At 44.8% G+C, this 19233-nt stretch overlaps 2 protein-coding genes across 6 annotated transcripts in view; one reads left to right on the top strand and one right to left on the bottom strand.

Moving 5' to 3' along the window:
• LOC127491518 (uncharacterized) overlaps positions 1-14366 on the top strand; it is a 67877-nt gene extending 53511 nt beyond the window's left edge. Inside the window, exon 5 of the mRNA XM_070069874.2 lies at positions 4780-14366. The gene's annotated coding sequence lies outside the window, so the exon portion shown is untranslated. The remainder of the gene's footprint in view (positions 1-4779) is intronic.
• INPP1 (inositol polyphosphate-1-phosphatase) overlaps positions 1-19233 on the bottom strand; it is a 36156-nt gene that overhangs the window by 10494 nt on the left and 6429 nt on the right. The window contains exons 1-2 of one of the 5 annotated variants that reach the window (XM_002712256.6): positions 16820-17439; positions 266-544 (exon numbers count right to left, since the gene is read on the bottom strand). In XM_002712256.6, coding sequence (XP_002712302.2) covers positions 266-469 — 204 coding nt within the window. In that variant the 5' untranslated portion in view covers positions 470-544; positions 16820-17439. Of the gene's footprint in view, positions 1-265; positions 545-1360; positions 1537-16819; positions 17440-19233 lie in introns of those variants that run through there. The other 4 variants (XM_070070465.2, XM_089330181.1, XM_089330182.1 and 1 more) reach the window with 4 other exon arrangements.

Genomic DNA, 19233 nt, shown 5'->3' on the forward strand with positions numbered 1-19233 from the left:
TCTACCAAAGTTTTTATCTCTAGCTGTTAAAATTGGGAGTGATTTTTATTTTCTTATTGCTTTTCTGTATTGTATACATTTTCTCAAGGAATATTTTATTAATATTGTAATCCAAAGGAAAGAGAGGAAAACCTCTGACGTTGACTTGAACCCGAGGCACTAGTGTTCCGTGCAGGGTTGGGGAGCTAAGGGAGGCAGGCTGGCCAACAGGGAGGGGAATCACAGAGGCGAACATTCGGCAAACACCTGGGCGGGCCCTTCGTACCTTGTTCTCCATATTCTGCTTTATCACTTCCTGCACCAGCACATCAGCGAGGGTCTTGAAGTCAACCGAGAACTTCTTGTTCTTTTCGCCCTCTTTCTTTTCTTCGATCAGCAGCTGAAAGAGCGCTTGCTGCTGCCTGCACGCCCGGGCGATGTTGGCAGCCCGCTCCGAGACGCGGAGCAGCTCGCGGAGGATCTGGGACATTTCTGAACCTCCCTTTGCAGTGCCAGCTCCTGGTGGGAACGGCAGCCAGCCACTGGGCTGTCAGCCGGAGAAGTACTAGAACACAAAAGAGAGAGCAGTACAGCCAGTGATGTCAGGGTGCCTCCAGGGCTGCTAACTACCCATCTGGCACTCAGCCTGGTCATTTACATTATAAATCCCTAGATGGGCAGGTGGACACAAAACACAAGGAAAGCCAAGTCCTTGTAATGACCTTGGTGTTCATTCCAGCAGATCTGGAGCAACTTTCTAAAGTGCCATTAAACAAAATTTGTGGGAGACCATGAATTTGAACTGGGTACCTGCACTGGGCCCTATAAACTAAACCAACAGATTAATTGCAGTAACTGAGCTTGGGCTGGCTGCACAAGGCCTTGCAGTCAGTTCATTGATTGTATTTTAAACAACTTAAGCTTTAACCGGTTGACTGGTTGACTAGGCTGTAGGCAGTTATTTCCTAGGCTTCTCTCTCAGTTTTGCCTATAAATTCTGTCTGATTACACTGTTGAGTGAAGTTCTCAGAACCTGCTGTGGTTCTGGGAGCTGCCCAATTCAGTTTTGTTCTGCTTAAATAAACTCTGTTAGATTTAATTTCTCAAAAACCTTCTTGTTTTAACAGTACCAAGTACCAGACTAGGAAAGCACTGTTGTGTGTGCAAGACTGAGGCCAATCACCCAGCCAAATTCTCCACCCACACTGAAAAAAGAGGTGCCGCTAACTGCGCTAATCCCTTGGCAGGTAAAGGCAATAAAACAAGGTGAAAATGGTGACTTGTTAGGACTTGCAAAGTTCTGGCCTCTGAGCCTGTCCTCGCCTGGGATATCTGTTTTGCAACTGCAGAGAAACACTTCTCATTTTACAATAGAATCTACCTCTACTTGGAGGCTGGAGTGTCTTCTCTTGTGCGAATCACTTGAAGATGATCAGCCCTGTTTTACAGCAAAGGAAGCTGAAGCCAACAGAGGTTAAGTAACTTCTTCAGGGTTACACAAGACTAAACCGCAGGGCTCCACATTGGCCAGGACCAAAGCCCGGCGTATTTATTATCATTAATCAACAGTTTCCTTCGTGAAAACAAGTTTCCTTAATGGGCTCCAGGAGGCTGAGAATTAACCCAGCTATAAAGATGCTGATGTAATGGAGCGAATGGTGAATTATCATTGTAGGTTTGTCTTAAACATGTTTGCTATAAAATATGTTAAAGTCAACCACTGTGAGGAAAAAGGCCAAGCCTTATTCGTAATGAAAGGAAAACGAATAAAACAAGCCACCTTCTATTGTTGTTAGGTGTGTTTTAATGTTAGCGTTCCTCCTGGGAGGAGGTGGGGTGAAACAGGTGCCCATGCTCAGCTCATGGCCGGCAGACAAGCAGCTTTCTGGAGGGCAGTCTCCCAGAGAGGAATCTATGGGTGCCGTTGACTTTTTACTCCTAATTTGTGTAAAGAAAATCAAAACTGAGTTGAAATGTTTCTTCACAAGGAGGAATAATATTATTTATAGTAGCAGAAAGTTTAATAGTTTTAAATATTGGTGGGACTGGCGCTGAGGCGCAGCAGGTTAAAGCCCTGGCCTGAAGCGCCAGCATCCCATATGGGCGCCGGTTTGAGTTCCGGCTGCTCCTCTTCCGATCCAGCTCTCTGCTATGGCCTGGGAAAGCAGTAGAAGATGGCCCGAGTCTTTGGATCCCTGCATCCATGTAGGAGACTGGGAAGAAACTCCTGGATCCTAGCTTTGGATCAGCACAGCTCCGGCCATTGAGGCCATCTGGGGAGTGAACCAGCAGATGGGAGACCTCTCTCTCTGTCTCTACCTCTCTCTAACTCTTTCAAATAAATAAAATAAATCTTTAAAAAAATATTGGTGAGATGTAAGAATACTACACAGTAAAATCATGTTTCTGAAGAATAGGGAAATATGTTAATCCTAAAAGGTAAAGGGGGAAAATGACCTATTACCAAATGGAGTATGAGAATATGTTACCAGTTTGTGTCTAGAAAGGGACCAGCAGGTGACATTTTAATTGCAGTTAATGCTGAGTAGTGAAATTGTGGATGGTTTTTTGAATTAGGCTTCTCTATAATTTTCAAGTACTCTAAAGTAAATGTATAATGTTTCTAAGAAGTGACATCTTAAAATATCTTAGAACAATTAAGCTGACAGAATTCTTTAACTCCTGGAAGTATGAGGCCAAAGAAATTGGGACTACCATACTAACACAAAAAACTTTTAAATAGTAAAGAGAATGTAGCTAAAACTTGAAAATAGCTGGGGCCATTGCTGTGGCACAGTAGGTTAAAGCCTGCAGTGCTGGCATCCCATATGGGCGCCAGTTTGAGTCCTTGCTGCTCCTCTTCTAATCCAGCTCTCTGCTGTGGCCTGGGAAAGCAGTAGAAAATGGCCCAACTCCTTGGGCCCCTGCACCCGTGTGGGAGACCCAGAAGAAGCTCTTGGCTCCTGGCTTCAGATCAGCTCAGCTCTGGCCATTGCAGTCACTTGAGGAGTGAACCAGTGGAATGGAAGACCTCTCTCTCTCTCTTTCTCTCTCTCTCTCTCTGGCTCTACCTCACTCTGTAACTCTGTCTTTCAAATAAGTAAAATAAATCTTTAAAAGAAAATAGCTGCTTACTTAAATGTCTTTTCTTTCAGGAATGAGTATGTTTGGAAAATTCACTTTAGTTGACAACATAAATATTAAGAAAAGTAGCTGCTTTTAGTACAGCTGAGGCGCTCGGTTTAGAAATAATTTATAGTATATGATGTATATACCACAAATTACAATCTATATATAATACAGATGAATACATTTCTCAATATAATATATGAGCCCCAAGAGTATAAATGCAATAACCATATTTTTTACTTCTTAGTAAATGCTCTGCACTTATTACAAGTGAAGGAAAAGACTTAGTGAATCAATAATTTCTAAATAGCTTTTTATCTTAAAAGCAGCAGATTTTTGAGCAGTCTAATTTGAGAGTTTTCAGGATAATAACAATATTGTCCAAAGTAGTCAATTCTGTTACGTTTAATTTTTAAGTGTCCTAAACTACACTGTCACATAACCAAGAACTTTCCTAACAGTGCCGAAAGAATACCAGCTCTGGGCACCACACTCACTCCTTTTCCCCATCCAGGGCTCATCAACTTCTCCCTGACAGTTGCGTACAGCTGCCCCCGGGGCCTGGAGCTTCTCCTGTTAGAGCTGACCTTTACTCTCAGCAGTGATCTCTCTTCCCCACCTGAGCAGTCGCTGCTCTGAGCATGGCCAATTGACCAGTGAGGAACGAGCTGGCGACTGCAGCTGTCGTTACCCAGCGGGCAGAGTAGGAGCTGTTCAATTCCAAAGTCATCCCACAGTTCAGATGGGCTTGGGGAAGTGTCGTGATCATCATCTCAAACCCGATCTCCGCCTTGACAGAGAGCTGTGTCATGATGTCACATAGAATTAGAATCGCTTTAGCTTTTGTGAGACACTCAAGTCTAATTGAAGAAATAACGAAAAATTGAAGCAGGTTAAGAAAAAAAAAAAAACCTCTCTACAAAGAAAAAGAAAACAAACCGTAATTTCTCGCTAGTCTATCATCTCATCAGAATACGACGGGTTTAAAAACTGTATCTGAATAATCTGCACATCTATTGCAGATGTGATAAACAGTACAGTGGAAAGAGAGGATTTAGAGTCCTATAGAACCGGGTTCAAAATCTGACTCTGCCAACAATTAGCTGTGTGGCATCAGGTAATGTATTACCCTCTCTGAGCCTCTCTTGTCACCTGTAATAAGAATATTTGGCAGTGATGTGGTGAAGATCAAAACGAGATGTTTTTGAACAGGTACTAGAGCAGAGCCTTACACATAGCAGATAACAGATGACAACTAGGACTACTAAATAGAACCCCATGGAAACCAGTCACATGTTTTTACTGGAAAAAACAGAGGCGGCTGGCAAGTTTATATGGGTCACTGAAATCTTTTCTGAAAAGTTGCTAGTCCATTAAATCCTGAAGCCTGGGAACTACTTGTCATTCTCTGAACAACCCAGAATAAAGTTCCTCTATGTAGGCCAGGTCACACTGCTTCCGGTTCTGGGCATGGGCCTGAAAACCATGGCTGCTGGAGGCGTGAGACCACCCCGGCTTCCTGCAGACCTCCGCTGGGAGGCTCGCAGGAGGGTTCTATCAAGGGGGATGTTTTCTCAGGAAATGTGGTGAGGAGTCTGGGGCCAGGGGCGTCCACTCTCGTGGGAAGAGCAGGTAGCAGCGGAAGCTGACCATATCCTTTTTTGTCCGCAGGGAAAGAGGTGCGATGACGGCGAGCAGCGGCAACTAAACAGAAACGCTCTCCGATGGACAGCTGACATCCCCTTCTCCTGGCAGCTCATGGGAAACTTCTGCACAGCCCACCTTTTTGTCCATTCTACATGGACTCCACCCCGCCCACCATCACTTCCTCAATTCAGTCTTTCACTCATCCTCAGGAATGGCCACTAGAAGCCACTGTGCAGTGGCCCTGCCTGATAGGACTGCAAGGGGCGGGGGATGGGGAGGCCCAGGTTCCATAAAGTACCTGGGTGTTTTCCGGCAAAGGTCCAGAGCTGTCCAGGCATCTCACTAAATGGACACAATAAGGAGGTGTCCAAGGCTCAGTTTAGCTGGGACTGTGGCTGTAGGGGAAACAGGCTTTGTGGCACCTCTCCTTTGCTCTACACCTAGGGTTGCCTTAGGGAGGAGAGAGAGACTGGAGGCTGTCCTGGCAGAAGGGATATACACAAAGAATAGCAGGAATGCCAATTTGTTCTGCACCTTGCAGACAGTAACCTTCTGGTATCTCTATGAGACATTCATTGCCCGCCTGGTGACCCTGACCAGAGGGAAACTGTACTACAAAGCATCACAAGGGACTTGCAATATGACTTGTTGGCTCACTGGAAACTCAGGTGTTCCTGCAGTGGATAAGCCTCATTCAACACTCAGATACTCGCCATCAAACATTGCTCGGGATCCAAAAAATATTATACCATAGGACTGCCTGCAGTCTGAAAATCTCAATAGGACACTAATACCTGCCCAGTAGAATTGCCAAAATTAATAAGACTGAAAATTTCAAGTTTTGGTGTAGATATGGAGTGATGGAGACTCTTACATGCTGCTGGCAAGAGTAAAATTGGTACAACCATTTTGGAAGAAAATTACTTGTAGTTTGTTGAATATAAGTATAACCAGTGACCTAGCAATTTCTTTTCTAGACATATACTTAACAGAAATTTATGCATATATGGGTTAAAGGACATATTCAAGAATATTTATGAGCAGCAGTAGTATTATAATGATCTAACACTGGTAATAATCCAAACAACCATCAATAATAAAATATAATAAACTACAGAATATTCACATAACAAAATACTATACAGCAGTAAAAACAAAAGTGAGCAGGGCTGGCGCTGTGGCACAGCAGGTAAAGCTGTCGCCTGCAGTTCTGGCATCCCATATGGGTGCCGGTTCGAGTCTCGACAGCTCCAGTGAGAAAGAGAGACAGAAAGAAAGGTCTTCCTTCCATTGGTTCACCCCACAAATGGCGGGTGCAGGGCCCAAGCACTTGGGCCATCCTCCACTGCCTTCCGGGGCCACAGCAGAGAGCTGGACTGGAAGAGGAGCAACTGGGACAGAATCCTGCGCCCCAGCTGGGACTAGAACCCGGAGTACCGGCGCCACAGGTGGAGGATTAGCCTAGTGAGCCACAGCGCCGGCCGGCAGCTCCGCTTCTGATCCAGCTCTTTGAGTAGAAGATGGCCCAAGTCCTTAGTCCCCTGCACCTGCATGGGAGACTCAGAAGACGCTCCTGGCTCCTGGCTTCGGATAGGTGCAACTCCAGCCATTGCAGCCATCTGGGGAGTGAACCAGTGGATGGAAGACCTCTCTCTCTCTCTCTCTCTCTCTCTCTCTCTCTCTTTCTGTCTTTGTTTCTTATAACTCTGCCTTTCAAATAAGTAAAATAAATCTTTAAAAGAAAAAAAAATGAATGAGCTATGGCACTAGGCAACAACTTGGATGCATCTCACAAAAATATACCATCAAACTAAAGAAGTCAGACACCAAAGATACAGACCATGCAATTTAATTTACTCAAAACTCTAAAACAGGCCAAAATGAATCAGGTGTTAGAAGTCACAGTGTGGTTACCACTGGAGGAGAAAGAGGGGTTGTTGGTGGTTTAGAAACTGGTAAAGTTCACACTTCTGGTGGATGGCTTAGCTACATGGGTGGTTTGACGGCAACTCACTAACACTGAGAAGTTCCATGCTTATATATATGTATTTATATTTTAATAAAAACAGGTTTTTGTTTTACTTAAAACAAAAATGCATCGGTGGAGGAAAAGAGTCAGCTCAACTGTTGGCTGCAGGAGCCATTCCTTTGTCTGAGGCACTTGGGCCCTGGGTGCGTGGAGACAGGCCAAACCTTCATTCCGGCTCTCCAACACACTATATATAGGTTTACTTATCTATGCTCTGTCTGGCAAGAGATTTAAATGAGTGTGGTTTCTTATGACTCTCAGGCATACTTCAGAGGTGTTCAATAAGTGTTGGCTGATGAGCTTCCTCTGAGCTTTGTAAATACAGAATTCACTCTTGGCATGCTGTTTATTTTATCAGCAGTACCTAGGTGCTGTTAGGCACATGGACTCATATTTATTTATATAAAAGTCTACATATATTCTGTATTCATTTAGAAAAATGAAGCACAGATGTATCTGGGTGGCTGGCAACTGAACCACATTTTTTGAGCACCAAATAAGAATCTGAAATTATATTCATCTAGAGGTGACCCTTCCCTGAAAAGATTAATTTTGTTAATTAACTTACCCCAAATAGCAAATTTAATTTGATTTTGTTAGAAATGACATTAAATATGGGCTATGTAAATCCACCTATTTAACCCTAATATTCCTCCTTTCCCTCTAACCTTCAAATTGTGTTACCACCCAGGTCCTTTCTTTTATCTTTTCCTTTTTCTTTTTAATATTTTTTTTTATTTATTTGAAAGGTGGAGTTACAGATAGATAGAGGAAGAGAGAGAGAGAGAGAGAGAGAATCTTTCATCCACTGGTTCACTCCAGTGGCTACAACAGCCAGCACTATGATGGACCAAAGCCAGGAGCCTGGAGCTTCTTCCTGGTCTCCCACATGGATGCAGGGGCCCAGAGACATGGGCCACCTTCTACTGCTTTATCAGGCACATTAGCAGGGAGCTGGATTGGAAGTGGAGCAGCCAGGACTCAAACCGGCACCCATACTGGATGCTGGTGTTGCAGGTGGTGGCTTAACCCACTATGCCACAGCACTGGCCCCTAGTCAGCTCTTTTCTAAGCTGGTTATCTAACTCACACTAGCTAGATTGAGGACACTAATGCATCACATTAATGCACATATTTGCTTACCAAAGCTCCCCAAAACAATAGGTCAGAAAGATGTCCCTTGTTTTAAATATTGTTCTGGTAGCTTATAAACAGGAGCGTGTGCTAAAATAGTGTTTTCCAAATCAGTAAGATCAAAAATTAACTGAGGCGCTTCTTAAGAACATAGATTTTTAGAGGGCAGCATTGTGGCATTAACAACAAGTTAAGCTGCTGCCTGTAATGCCAGAATCCTATATGGGTTCCAGTTCCAGTCCTGGCTGCTCCACTTCTGATCCAGCTTCCTGCTAATATGCCTGGGAAAGCAGTGGAAGATGGCCCAAGTGCTTGGGCCCCTGCACCCAAGTGGGAGACTCGGGCTCCTATGGTCATTTGGAAAGCAAACCAGAGGACAGAACATTGCTCTCTCTCCTGCTCTGTCTCCCTGTCTGTAACTCTAACTTTCAAACAAATAAAAAGTAAATCTGATTGTTTTGCTTGTTTTTTTTTTTTTTTAAAGGTGGATTTTTGGCCTCTTCCCCTGGAGATACTGATTCAATAAGTCTGGGCTGAGAAAATGGGAACTCCCTTGGCCAACTTTCATCTGCAAATTTAAGGAATGGGCTAACAACAGGCTCTGCCCTTCACCAATTACCTAGGAGCCTTGTTAGGCTAAGAGTGATACTGCCTTGTAGTAACAAAAACTAAATGCTAGAAAAAATGCAAGTTGACCTACATAGTAAGTATTCCATATTAGCATAAATCTGGAGTAAAGAATGCATATTAAAGACTTCCCAGAACTCATCTGAAAATTATGAAACAAGTATTCCATTTAGAAATACTTTTAAGCTTGTTAGTGACCTTTTTTATCCTCTTTATGGAGTTAAGATTAAGAGCATTTTCTATATAGATCCTCTATTTATTTAGAGCGTTTCTATCTGCTATGTTCCAGCTCTGTGCTTAAACTTTTGTGTGCTAAGAGATGTTTTTAGAGCAACTGTGGTGTCACAAATGAAATATGAAATCAGATAGAATATAAAAAATAAAATCAATTTTAGTGTGACTATCTTAACTATAGGAGAGAATGAGTATTTTTAAAAATGCATGCTTAATGCATAATTCAAGGCAGCAAAAGAGACAAGATGCTTGCCTGTAGAAAGAATCTTTCCCAGTGGAGTGTTATTTATAGTTTTGATCACCGTTAATCAGAATGTAGCCTCACTCATCCTCAAGTGTATTTTGAATGTTGCATTTGTAATGTGACATTTCTCAGTTATTAGGGAAGATTCCCAGGTTAATTTATCTTTCCTTCTGAACTCTCACAACACTGACGAGAGACACTAATTTTGAACACTTGCCTTTTATTGTCTACAGAGACCACAGGGTGGTGTGGTAGAAAGAGCTCTTTTCTAGGTCACAGAGCTGGTTTTTAGGCTTGGCTTTGCCATTAACTAACCAGGAGTATAACCTTGGCCACATGACTTAAGCTCTCAGGGACTTGTTTTCCTCAATTCTGTAAACATAAAGAAGAAAGAAAAGACAAGTTGGATGGGATGGTTTGTACGACAGGATCCCATCTGAAACTTTTGTGCTTTGGGCGGGCATGGTGGCACAGCAGATTATGCTGCCACTTGGGATGCCTGCAGCCCATATCTGAGCGCCAGTTTAAGCCCAGGCTACTTGGCTTCTGATCTAGCTTCCTTATAATGTGCTTGGGAAGCAGGTAATTAAGTCCCTAACGCCTATGTGGGAGACCCAGATAGGTTTCCTGGTTCCTGGCTTTGGTCTGGCCCAGCCCTGGCTGTTGCAGCCATTTGGGAAGTGAATCAGCAAATGGAATATCTCTGTTTCTCCCTCTTTGTCACTCTGCCTTTAAAAAATTTTTTAATTCCTTGTTTTAAAATCTGCTTTCCATATAAAAGAAGTTGAGGATTATTCAGCCTTTAAAAGGTGTGAAATTTTGGGGCTGGTGCTGTACTGTGGCGAGTAAGGCCGCTGCTGGCATCCCATAAGGTTCCACTCCTGGTTGCTCCACTTCTGATCCAGCTCCTTGCTAATGCACCTGGAAAAGCAGTGGAAGATGGTCCAAATCCTTGGGCCTCTGAACCCGTGTGGGAGACCCAGAAGAAGCTCCTGGCTCCTGGCTTCCAATCAGCCCAGTTCTGGCCATTGCAGCCATCTGGGGAGTGAACCAGCAGATGGAAGACCTCTCTCTCTCTCTCTCTCTCTCCCTTTGCTTCTCTGTAACTCTGCCTTTCAAATAATAATAAAGCTTAAAAAAATTTAAGGTGAATTTTTTTTTTTTTGACAGGCAGAGTGGACAGTGAGAGAGAGAGAGACAGAGAGAAAGGTCTTCCTTTTGCCGTTGGTTCACCCTCCAATGGCCGCCACGGCCGGCACACCGCGCTGATCTGAAGCCAGGAGCCAGGTTCTTCTCCTGGTCTCCCATGGGGTGCAGGGCCCAAGGACTTGGGCCATCCTCCACTGCACTCCCTGGCCACAGCAGAGAGCTGGCCTGGAAGAGGGGCAACCGGAACAGAATCCAGCGCCCCGACCGGGACTAGAACTCGGTGTGCCGGTGCCGCAGGCGGAGGATTAGCCTAGTGAACCGTGGCGCCGGCCTAAAGTGAAATTTTGACACACTCTCTAACATGGATGACTCTTGAAGACTTTATGCCAGGTAGAATCAGCCAGACTCAAAAGGACAAATATTTTGATTCCATTTATATGAGGTACTCTAGTCAAACTCAGAGACATGGAAAGCAGAATGATGGTTACTGGGGCTGGAGGAGAAGGTAGTGGGAGTTGCTGTTTAATGTGTAGAGTTTTGATGTGCGAGGATGAAACCATCTTCAAGAAGGATGGTGGTAACAATTATACAACAATACCACTGAAATGTACACTTGAAAATGATTAAAATAGTAAATGTGATATCGCACCTATTTTGCACAATGTTTAATATTTTTTAGTTTAAAAATTACAAGTTTTAAAGAAATGCACATTTCAAAAGCATTTGGCCTTTATCATCTGCTTCATAAGGGAGAAACAAATATATGCTGGATAAACGAACAAAAGAGGAGGCTGGGGTAAGGTTACGAAAATTAAATTGAAATAAAGGCACTAGACTCCTCGTCTTGAGGTGGAGTTTGCACAGCAATCACATTGGTTTTAGTTCCTAGATTGTATGCTTATATACTATGGTTTGGGTACAGGCCAAGGGGGTAACACACGTGAGGAGGAGGGGCTCACGCTCCCCACTGAGTCACCTTTGGGTCACCACGTTCTCTCTCCTGAGGCTGTAGGTACCTGAGTGCCTGGGACACATTCCAGCTCCCGGTGCCGCGCAGGTGCAGTTCTAAAAACTGGATCATTTTCATTGTATCAGAGATGAACATGTTAAAGGGGTTTTCTTGCACCAAAATTAATCTGCTAAGGATTATTCCTGACATGCATTTCAGGAATATAGCAACTGCTAGAAAACATGATTACATGATTTGAAGGAGGTTTTTTTTTTTTTTTTTTTTTTTTTTAACAGAGGTTTCTAGCAGATGATTATTACCACTTACTTCTGCAATGACAAATTTACTTGATCTAAAATGCATCCCCTGAATGTTATGGTAAAAAGCAGAGGTCATAGACCACATTATGTGTATCATGTCAGCAGGCTGGGGATACTGCATATCTCTTGGTATTCTATTTACTCTTCCACTTTGTAGAGCAAATATTTATTTTTAAGAGATAGCTACCAAATGTTTAACAGAGCAGTATGGAATAGTGAATACAACACTTTCCTTTAAAAGAACACAGAATATTTATAGAAGCTTTATTGGAATGAAAAAGTTCAAAGTACTAAAAAGATACAAATATCTCATTAAAGCCACACTAACATAGAAATATACTAAATATCTTGCATTCTTGCTGACCCTGCAACCGTAGATAAATGTCTGAGCTGGTTAATATTTATTTTCTTGATCTGATTCTTGATCTTGATTCTTTATTCCCCCTTTGCTATTCATGAAGCTTATAATCAGCCATGTTTTAAACACAGAACTTTAATTATTCCCAGATCAAACTGAAATTGCACATGATTATTGCAAATTCCCAGGATTTAACTAGATGGTTTCCCCAGGACTGGGAAGATCAAATCCTCATTTAAAAAGTTGCTGATAATGAAGAATTATGCATCACTTTAACTAAGCTGTGTTTTCTTTAATATTAAAAGAACACCAGTGTCATAGACGTTGAGAGTAGATTACTAGAGGCTAGGGGGAGTGGTGGGGAGGGGAGAGGGAAGGGCAAAGGTTGAGTAATAGGCACTAAGTTATAACTGGATAGGGCAAGAAGTCCTAGTGCTGTAGGTGCAGTAAGGTGACTATAGATAACGATATTGTACAGTGTGTGTGTGTTTAAGCTAGAAGGGAGGATTCTGCATGTTTTCACCAAAAAGAGATGATGAATATTTGAGGGGGTAGCTAGGTTTACCCTGAATTGAACATTGCATAAAATATACATGTATCAAGATAGCACATGGTATCCCATAAATATGTACAATTGTCATATACCAGTTAAAAATTAAAAAGTTTTAAAAGTTCTCAAAAAAAAAAAAAAAGAATAGAGGAGAGCTTCTTCAACTTGGTAAAGAAAGCCTACCCAAAGAACAACTATGAAAACAACAAAACGGGCCGGTGCTGTGGCATTGTGGGTAAAGCTGCCATCTGCAGTGCTTCGATCCCATATGGGCGCTGGTTCGAGTCCTGACTGTTCCACTTCTGATCCAGCTCTCTGCTGTGGCCTGGGAAAGCAGTAGAAGATGGCCCAAGTCGTTGGGTCCCTGAACCCACTTGGGAGACCTGTAAGAAGCTCCTGACTCCTGGCTTCAGATCAGCCCAGCTCTGGCAGTTGCGGCCATTTTGGGAGAGAACCAGTGAACAGAGACCTCTCTCTCTCTGCCTCTGCCTCTGTAACTCTGCCTTTCAAATAAATAAACACATCTTAAAAAGAACAAGAAAAAACAAAAAGGAAAAATTTCCTTTGGTCATTTGACTTTAATTCTTTTGATATTAATTATAACACTCTTTTAAAACTATTAATTAATTTGAGAGAGAGACAGAGAATTCTCTTGTGCTGGTTCACTTCCCAAATGCCCACAACAGCCAGGGCTGGGCTGGATTGAAGCCAGGAGCCAGGAACTCAATTCAGGTCTCCTGTGTGGGAGGCAGGGACCCAGCTACTTGAGCCATCATCTGCTGCCTCCCACCGTGCACATCAGCAGGAAGCTGGAGAGAGAAGCCAGAATGGGATATGGAACCCAGGCACTCTGATTATAATTTTCATTTGCATTGAGAGAAGCATACCATTGTCATGCCAAAGAAAAGCACAAGTTTCAGTATATATTGGTAAAGTTTGCAGCATTTAAATTAATTTAAAGTTGGACAATTAATTTAGCAGATTTTAAATATTTAGCTGATTTAAAAAAACAAACAATCCCATGAAAAAGAGAGAAAGAAAAGGAATATAAAGAGAGGAAAAAATTTAATTCTGACACTTAGCAGTATGGCAATTAATCTACCTAGTGAATTATTTTATAGATGTCTAATACTCTATTTTGTTTATTTGTTTTGTACATAATGGGCCATGTTTTACTGCCAAGGAAAATCTGGTTTTGGGTGGGATTGGGGAAATCATTTTAATAAAAGCTATGTTACTCAAATGTGCATACTTGCGTATCTTTCATTTAAGAACATTTAATGTATAGGAATCCTACAAGGTTATGTTAGCTATTCACTCTAGCAGCAGTCATTTCCCATTTGTGTTTCCCAAACTTGCCTATTTTTTTTCTTTTGGTTTATCTTTTTTTTTAAAGACATATTTATTTATCTGAAAGAGTTACAGGGGGTAGGAGGAGAGTCAGAGAAAGAGATCTTCTATCCACTGGTTCACTCCCCAATCACTCTCCTCACTCCCCAAATAGCCGCAATGGCAGAGCTGAGCCAATCCGAAGCTAGGAGCCAGGAGCCTCTTCCAGGTCTCCCATGTGAGTGTAGGTCTCCCAAATACTTGGGCCATCTTCCACTGATTTCCCAGGCACATTAGCAGGGAGCTGGATCAGAAGTGGAACAGCCGGGACTTGAACTGGTGCCAGTGTGGGATGTCGGCACTTCGGCATCTTAACCTGCTATGCCACAGCGCTGGCACCCTGGTTTATCTTTTAAAATGTAATATTTGCTATTTTAAGTATCTCCTCCTTTCCCTCAGAAATTCTGATTTGGGAATTCCTAAACTGCAACCCGAGAATCTTTTTCTTTTCTTTCTTTCTTTCTTTCTTTCTTTCTTTCTTTCTTTCTTTCTCTCTCTCTCTCTCTCTCTCTCTCTCTCTCTCTCTTTCTTTCTTTCCTTTCTTCTTTCTTTCTTTCTTTCTTTCTTTCTTTCTTTCTTTCTTTCTTTCTTTCTTTTTTTTGAGATACAGTGAGAGACAGAGAATGAGCTCCCATTGAAGGTTCTCTCCCCTGATGCCCACAGACACTACTCCCCTGTAGCCCAGGACAGGGCTACACTGAAGGAATCAGTAACTCAATCCAAGTCTCCCACACAGGTGACAGAAACCCACAGCCATCACCATCACCACTGCCTCCCAGGATCCACGTTAGTGGGAAGGTAGAGTCAGGAATCAAACTCAGATATTCTGTTCTCCGACACGGTCATCCTAACTGGCATATTAACTGCAGACCAAAGGCCTGCCCCTGGGAAACTTTTTTTTTTTATCTTTTATTTAATGAATATAAATTTCCAAAGTACGACTCATGTGTTACAATGGCTTCCCCCCCCCATACCGTCCCTCCCACCCACAACCCTCCCCTTTCCCACTCCCTCTCCCCTTCCATTCACATCAAGATTCATTTTCGATTATCTTAATATACAGAAGATCAGCTTAGTATACCTTAAGTAAGTATTTCAACAGTTTGCTCCCACACAGAAACATAAAGTGAAAAATAATAGATGATTTTTTTTAAATGATGATGAAATCAGATCAGACCTATTGTCATGTTTAATCCCTGGGAAACTTTTAAAACCATTATTATCTCCCCTTTTGCCCATCATCCTAGATAAAAGCCAGACAAGTTTGGGAAACACTACACTAAGCATGAGAGATAAGAAGCAAAACTTCTATTTCTAAGCTCTAAGCCAAGCAAAAACATAAATTTAGCTTCATTACAAGATTCAAAGAGGCCATTTATAAGGACTCATATTTATAAGGACTCATATAAGGACCTCATATTATAAGGACTCAAATTTCTCATGTACAATATCCTCAATATTCAATTGTCTTTATTAATCATTTTATGTTATACATATAATGAAATACATATAATGAATTATCTCAATAACTTTTGCTTTGGGCCTTCCACATCAAATACATTTCCTCTTTTCCTTGTTATAAATTTAATTTTTTTCATTAGAGAGAGAGAGAATCATGCTTTTACCCATGATTCAATCCCGAAGGGCCAGGACTGTGCTGGGAGGAACCTGGGAGCAGGGAATGGGATTCAGGTCTCCCACGTGGGTGGCAGGAAACCAATCCCTTGAGTCTTGGTTGGTGCTTCCGAAGGTCTGCCTAGGCAGGAAGCTGGAGTCAGGGGTTGGAGCCAGGAATCCAACCCAGACACTCTGATATGAGACTTGGGCATCTTAATAGGGGTCAAGAGCTAGGCTAAACACGGGTCCCTCCTTTTCCGTTTTTCAGGACTACCCTGAGTACGGCTATAATTTAAATCTGTAATGAGATATTACACATTAAAGGGCTTGAGTCTAAGCTGCAATTGCCAAACAAGCGGTAGTTTGTTCCAAAGGCTTGGCAACAAGTGGTAGCTTATTCTACAAGCGTAGTTTATGTATTCTACATCTTCTTCATGATTAAGAACTTAAAAATAATCTAAAAATCCACAAACTAAACAATAAAGTAGAATCTAAACAAGGATGTAAACAATATCTGTTCAAAAACAAACTCTCCCATTGCCTTTATTTTCTCCCTATTTTAAAGGGTAAGGATGAGACGACTTAGCTAATCTACCAGTCGGTAGTAGTTCAGCGGGTTATTACACTATTGTGAGGCGGAGCAGTGCTGCTGCTCATCAACGTCTGTTTCAAAGCTAGGAATCAAAGAGAAAGGACCAAAAAGTGTTGTATTCAACACAGGGGATGCACTTAGGTCATCTGTCCACACAGCCTTGAAGTATAGTTCCTCTGCAGCGGACATGCCTGCTTACTCCACACCTTAAAACTGGAACTCGCCCAAAAAACACCCTGGCTGCTCGTAAATGTTTTTCACAGGCTGACTAAATAATCTAGAGGTTTTCTGTCACGTTCTTCTTGTCTAACAGTCTGCATGATTACTTTGTAATAATGAAATGTTTTCCCCACCTACTTACTACTCAAGCCACACCATCTATGACTGTGCACATCTTACAGAACAGCCTTTCAGAACAAATGCACAGAGGATCAGCAGCCAGGAGGCCACGCGTGCCCTGGAGTGGATCTGACACTCGTCGAGCAGGGCACCGGGGCAGCCGCCGCATCTCTCAGGGCCCAGGGGGGCACCAGCCGGCTGCGCCATCTACCTGTGGAACCCGGGCCACCGCTCTTCACAGCCGTCGTTCGGCTTCTTCCACCTAGAAATGCTGATGACTGTATTATTTATTAACATTATGTTTAAGTTGTCGCTGCTACTCTTTTCTTTCCACCTCTGATTTCTTTCCCGAGTGCTTCTGCAAAGCCGAGGCGGCCGAGCCGGCTGCGAGCTCCTCCGGCCGGCGGGCTGCGGCGGCGATGTCTGGGTGGGCAGGGCCGGGCCCGGCCGGGGACAGCCTGGCTGCAGGAACCCGAGGGGACCTCGCAGGCCAGGACGCGGCGGCAGGGGCCTCCGGGCCGGGATCTACTCACCTGGCGCACGGAGAGGCGATGGCGCGCGCGCCGCTCACGCAGCCGGGGGACCCAGGCCACGGCGAGGACGACCGCGTCCGCGGGGCAGCGTCAGCCCTCAGCCGGGGATGCGGAGCCCAGGAGGAGGCTGCAGCTTTCCCTCGAGAAACGGAAGAGGCGGGGGAGGAGAGAGGGAGGAGGAAAGGAGGAGGTGGCCGGGGCCGCGGCCGCGGCCGCGGGAGGCTCGGAGAGGGGCGCCGGGCGCCTGGCCGCAGGCTCGGCCCGCGGGCGAAGGGCGGGGAGGAGGCCGAGGTCACGGGAGGGGAAGGCGAAGCCCGGGGACGCGCGGCCCGGCTCGGGCTCGGAGCGCCGGGCTCTGCAGCGGCGGGGTGGCGGCTCCTCGCTCTCCCACGGGCGGCGCGGCACGGCGTGGAGCGGAGCGGTGACGCCGCGAGGCATCCCACGCCCGCCGGAGCCGGCCGCCCGCGACGTCACAGGGCCAGCGCGGCGACCCAGAGGCGACCCAGAGGGGGCGGCCCGCCCACCCGCACCGCGTCTGCTGTTTTCCTGGTGACGGCCGGCAAACCCGCTTTTGAAGTCCTCCCGCCCCGCTCCTCCGCCCTGTTTGGGGGCTTATGGGTTTGACAGACAGGTTGGCAGCTGCGAAGGTGGACTTCCTGCCCATTGTTCTGATAGACAAGTCAAGGGTGGTGGTTGGCTGTTCACCAAGCTGTAGCGGTGTCTCCTGGGCGCTCGCCTTATAAGGCGTGCGCCAGGGCCACCCACACAGGAAGCACCTCGTGGGTAGGGAACTCATGTCGCTTCAGCCCTGTCAGCTGCGGCCCTCGGTGCAGCTCATGGGTCGTTTTGAGTAGTAGACGGGACGAGGAGGGGGAAGCATAACGCTTTTGAGGGGAAGGGGCCGCAAGCTGGCCCTGCAGGCTGGTGTTGCTTGTGAGCGCAGGGCGGGGGTCTTCTAAAGCAGCTCCCCTCACCCCAGAGCCCGGAGGACTTGCACCACAAGGTCTGAGAGAGAAGAGCCCCCCCTGCAGCGGGCGAGCAGGCCTTTCCACCCGCCCTGAGGGCTGCGAAGAGCTGACACTGCGTACCTGTCACTCGCTCCCTGGCACTCAGCACGGATGGGTGAACTCTGCAGTATAGCGCCAGCCCGCCAGGTTTTTAATCTGCAGTCAAGCCTTGGGCCTCAGGTATCTGAAGAGGCAGGAGTCTGGGGCAATACTCACACTCCAGAAAACGGTGCTTCAAACTTGATGGCTTTCCCACTGAGCCCATCTTTCCGTTCCCCACCTACTCCTGTGGTCTCAAACTCAGTCGCTTCTCCACGTTCCCAGCCGCCCTCCCCGGATGTCACAGAGTAGCAAGCCCAGTTGAGTCTACCTTCATCTCTTAGACCTATCCTCTCAAGGTTCCTTGGGTCCAGCTCATTGCCATCGTTAATTAGTGTCATAGTCATATCTATGTGGGCAAACGTAAGAAATTGTTTGAACATGGCATTTAGGAGTGACGAGACATGTGCCAGAAGAAAAAGTGAAAGAATTTGCCTCTACAGAGCAGGAGTTTGGGCAGAGGTGGGTGGCAGGCGATTTGAATCCACTCCATTTTCTAGTTACTTACTAGGAAGGTTATCCGGAATCACACAACTCAGTGGTTTTCTTGCTTGCTTAAAAGCTTTCAGTGGCTTGGGGTCTCTAGTCACTTTTAAGAGCATGCTCGGGGGCTGGCATTCAAGGCCCATGGTCCCCTCCCTTCTGTCAAGCCTGTGGCTCAAGCTCTACACACCATAATACCGCAGCTCATCTGGTTTGCTAAATGCGGAAACTGGTTTCATACCTTTGCATACTGGCATGCTGTTGCTTTTGCCTGGATCACTGTGTTACTGCTATAATTATAACAACGAATGGCACTGTTATTTCTTTCACCAACCCTATGGTAGGTATTACTATTAACTATATATTTTTTTTCAATTTTATTTTGAAAGATTTATTTATTTATTTGAAACTCAGAGCTACAGAGGGAAGAAGAGACAGAGAGAAATTTTCCATTTGTTGGTTCACGCCCCTTCCCCATGGCCCCGTTAGCCTTGGGCCGGGCCAAGCCAAAGCCAGGAGCTTTTTCCAGGTCTCCCACTTGAGTAGCAGGGGCTCAAGTACCTGGGCCATCCTCTGCCACTTTCCCAGGTGCATTAGCTGAGGGATGGATTGGAAATGGAGCAGTGGGGACACGAACCGGCGCCTGCGTGGGATGCTGGCATTGCAGGGGGAAGCTTCACCCACTGGGCCACAGGGCTGGTGGCTGTTATCTACCCTTGAGAAGCAAATCAGAGATGCAGCAAGTTAAGTAACTTATTTAAATATGTGGTATGTGGGGAGGCTAAATTTGAACCTAGCAATTTGACTGTAGGAGTCACATAATAT

This window comes from Oryctolagus cuniculus, chromosome 3 (genome assembly GCF_051225735.1).
Source record: "Oryctolagus cuniculus isolate XC-2025 breed Fujian yellow rabbit chromosome 3, ASM5122573v1, whole genome shotgun sequence".
NCBI classification, from domain to species: Eukaryota; Metazoa; Chordata; class Mammalia; order Lagomorpha; family Leporidae; genus Oryctolagus; species Oryctolagus cuniculus.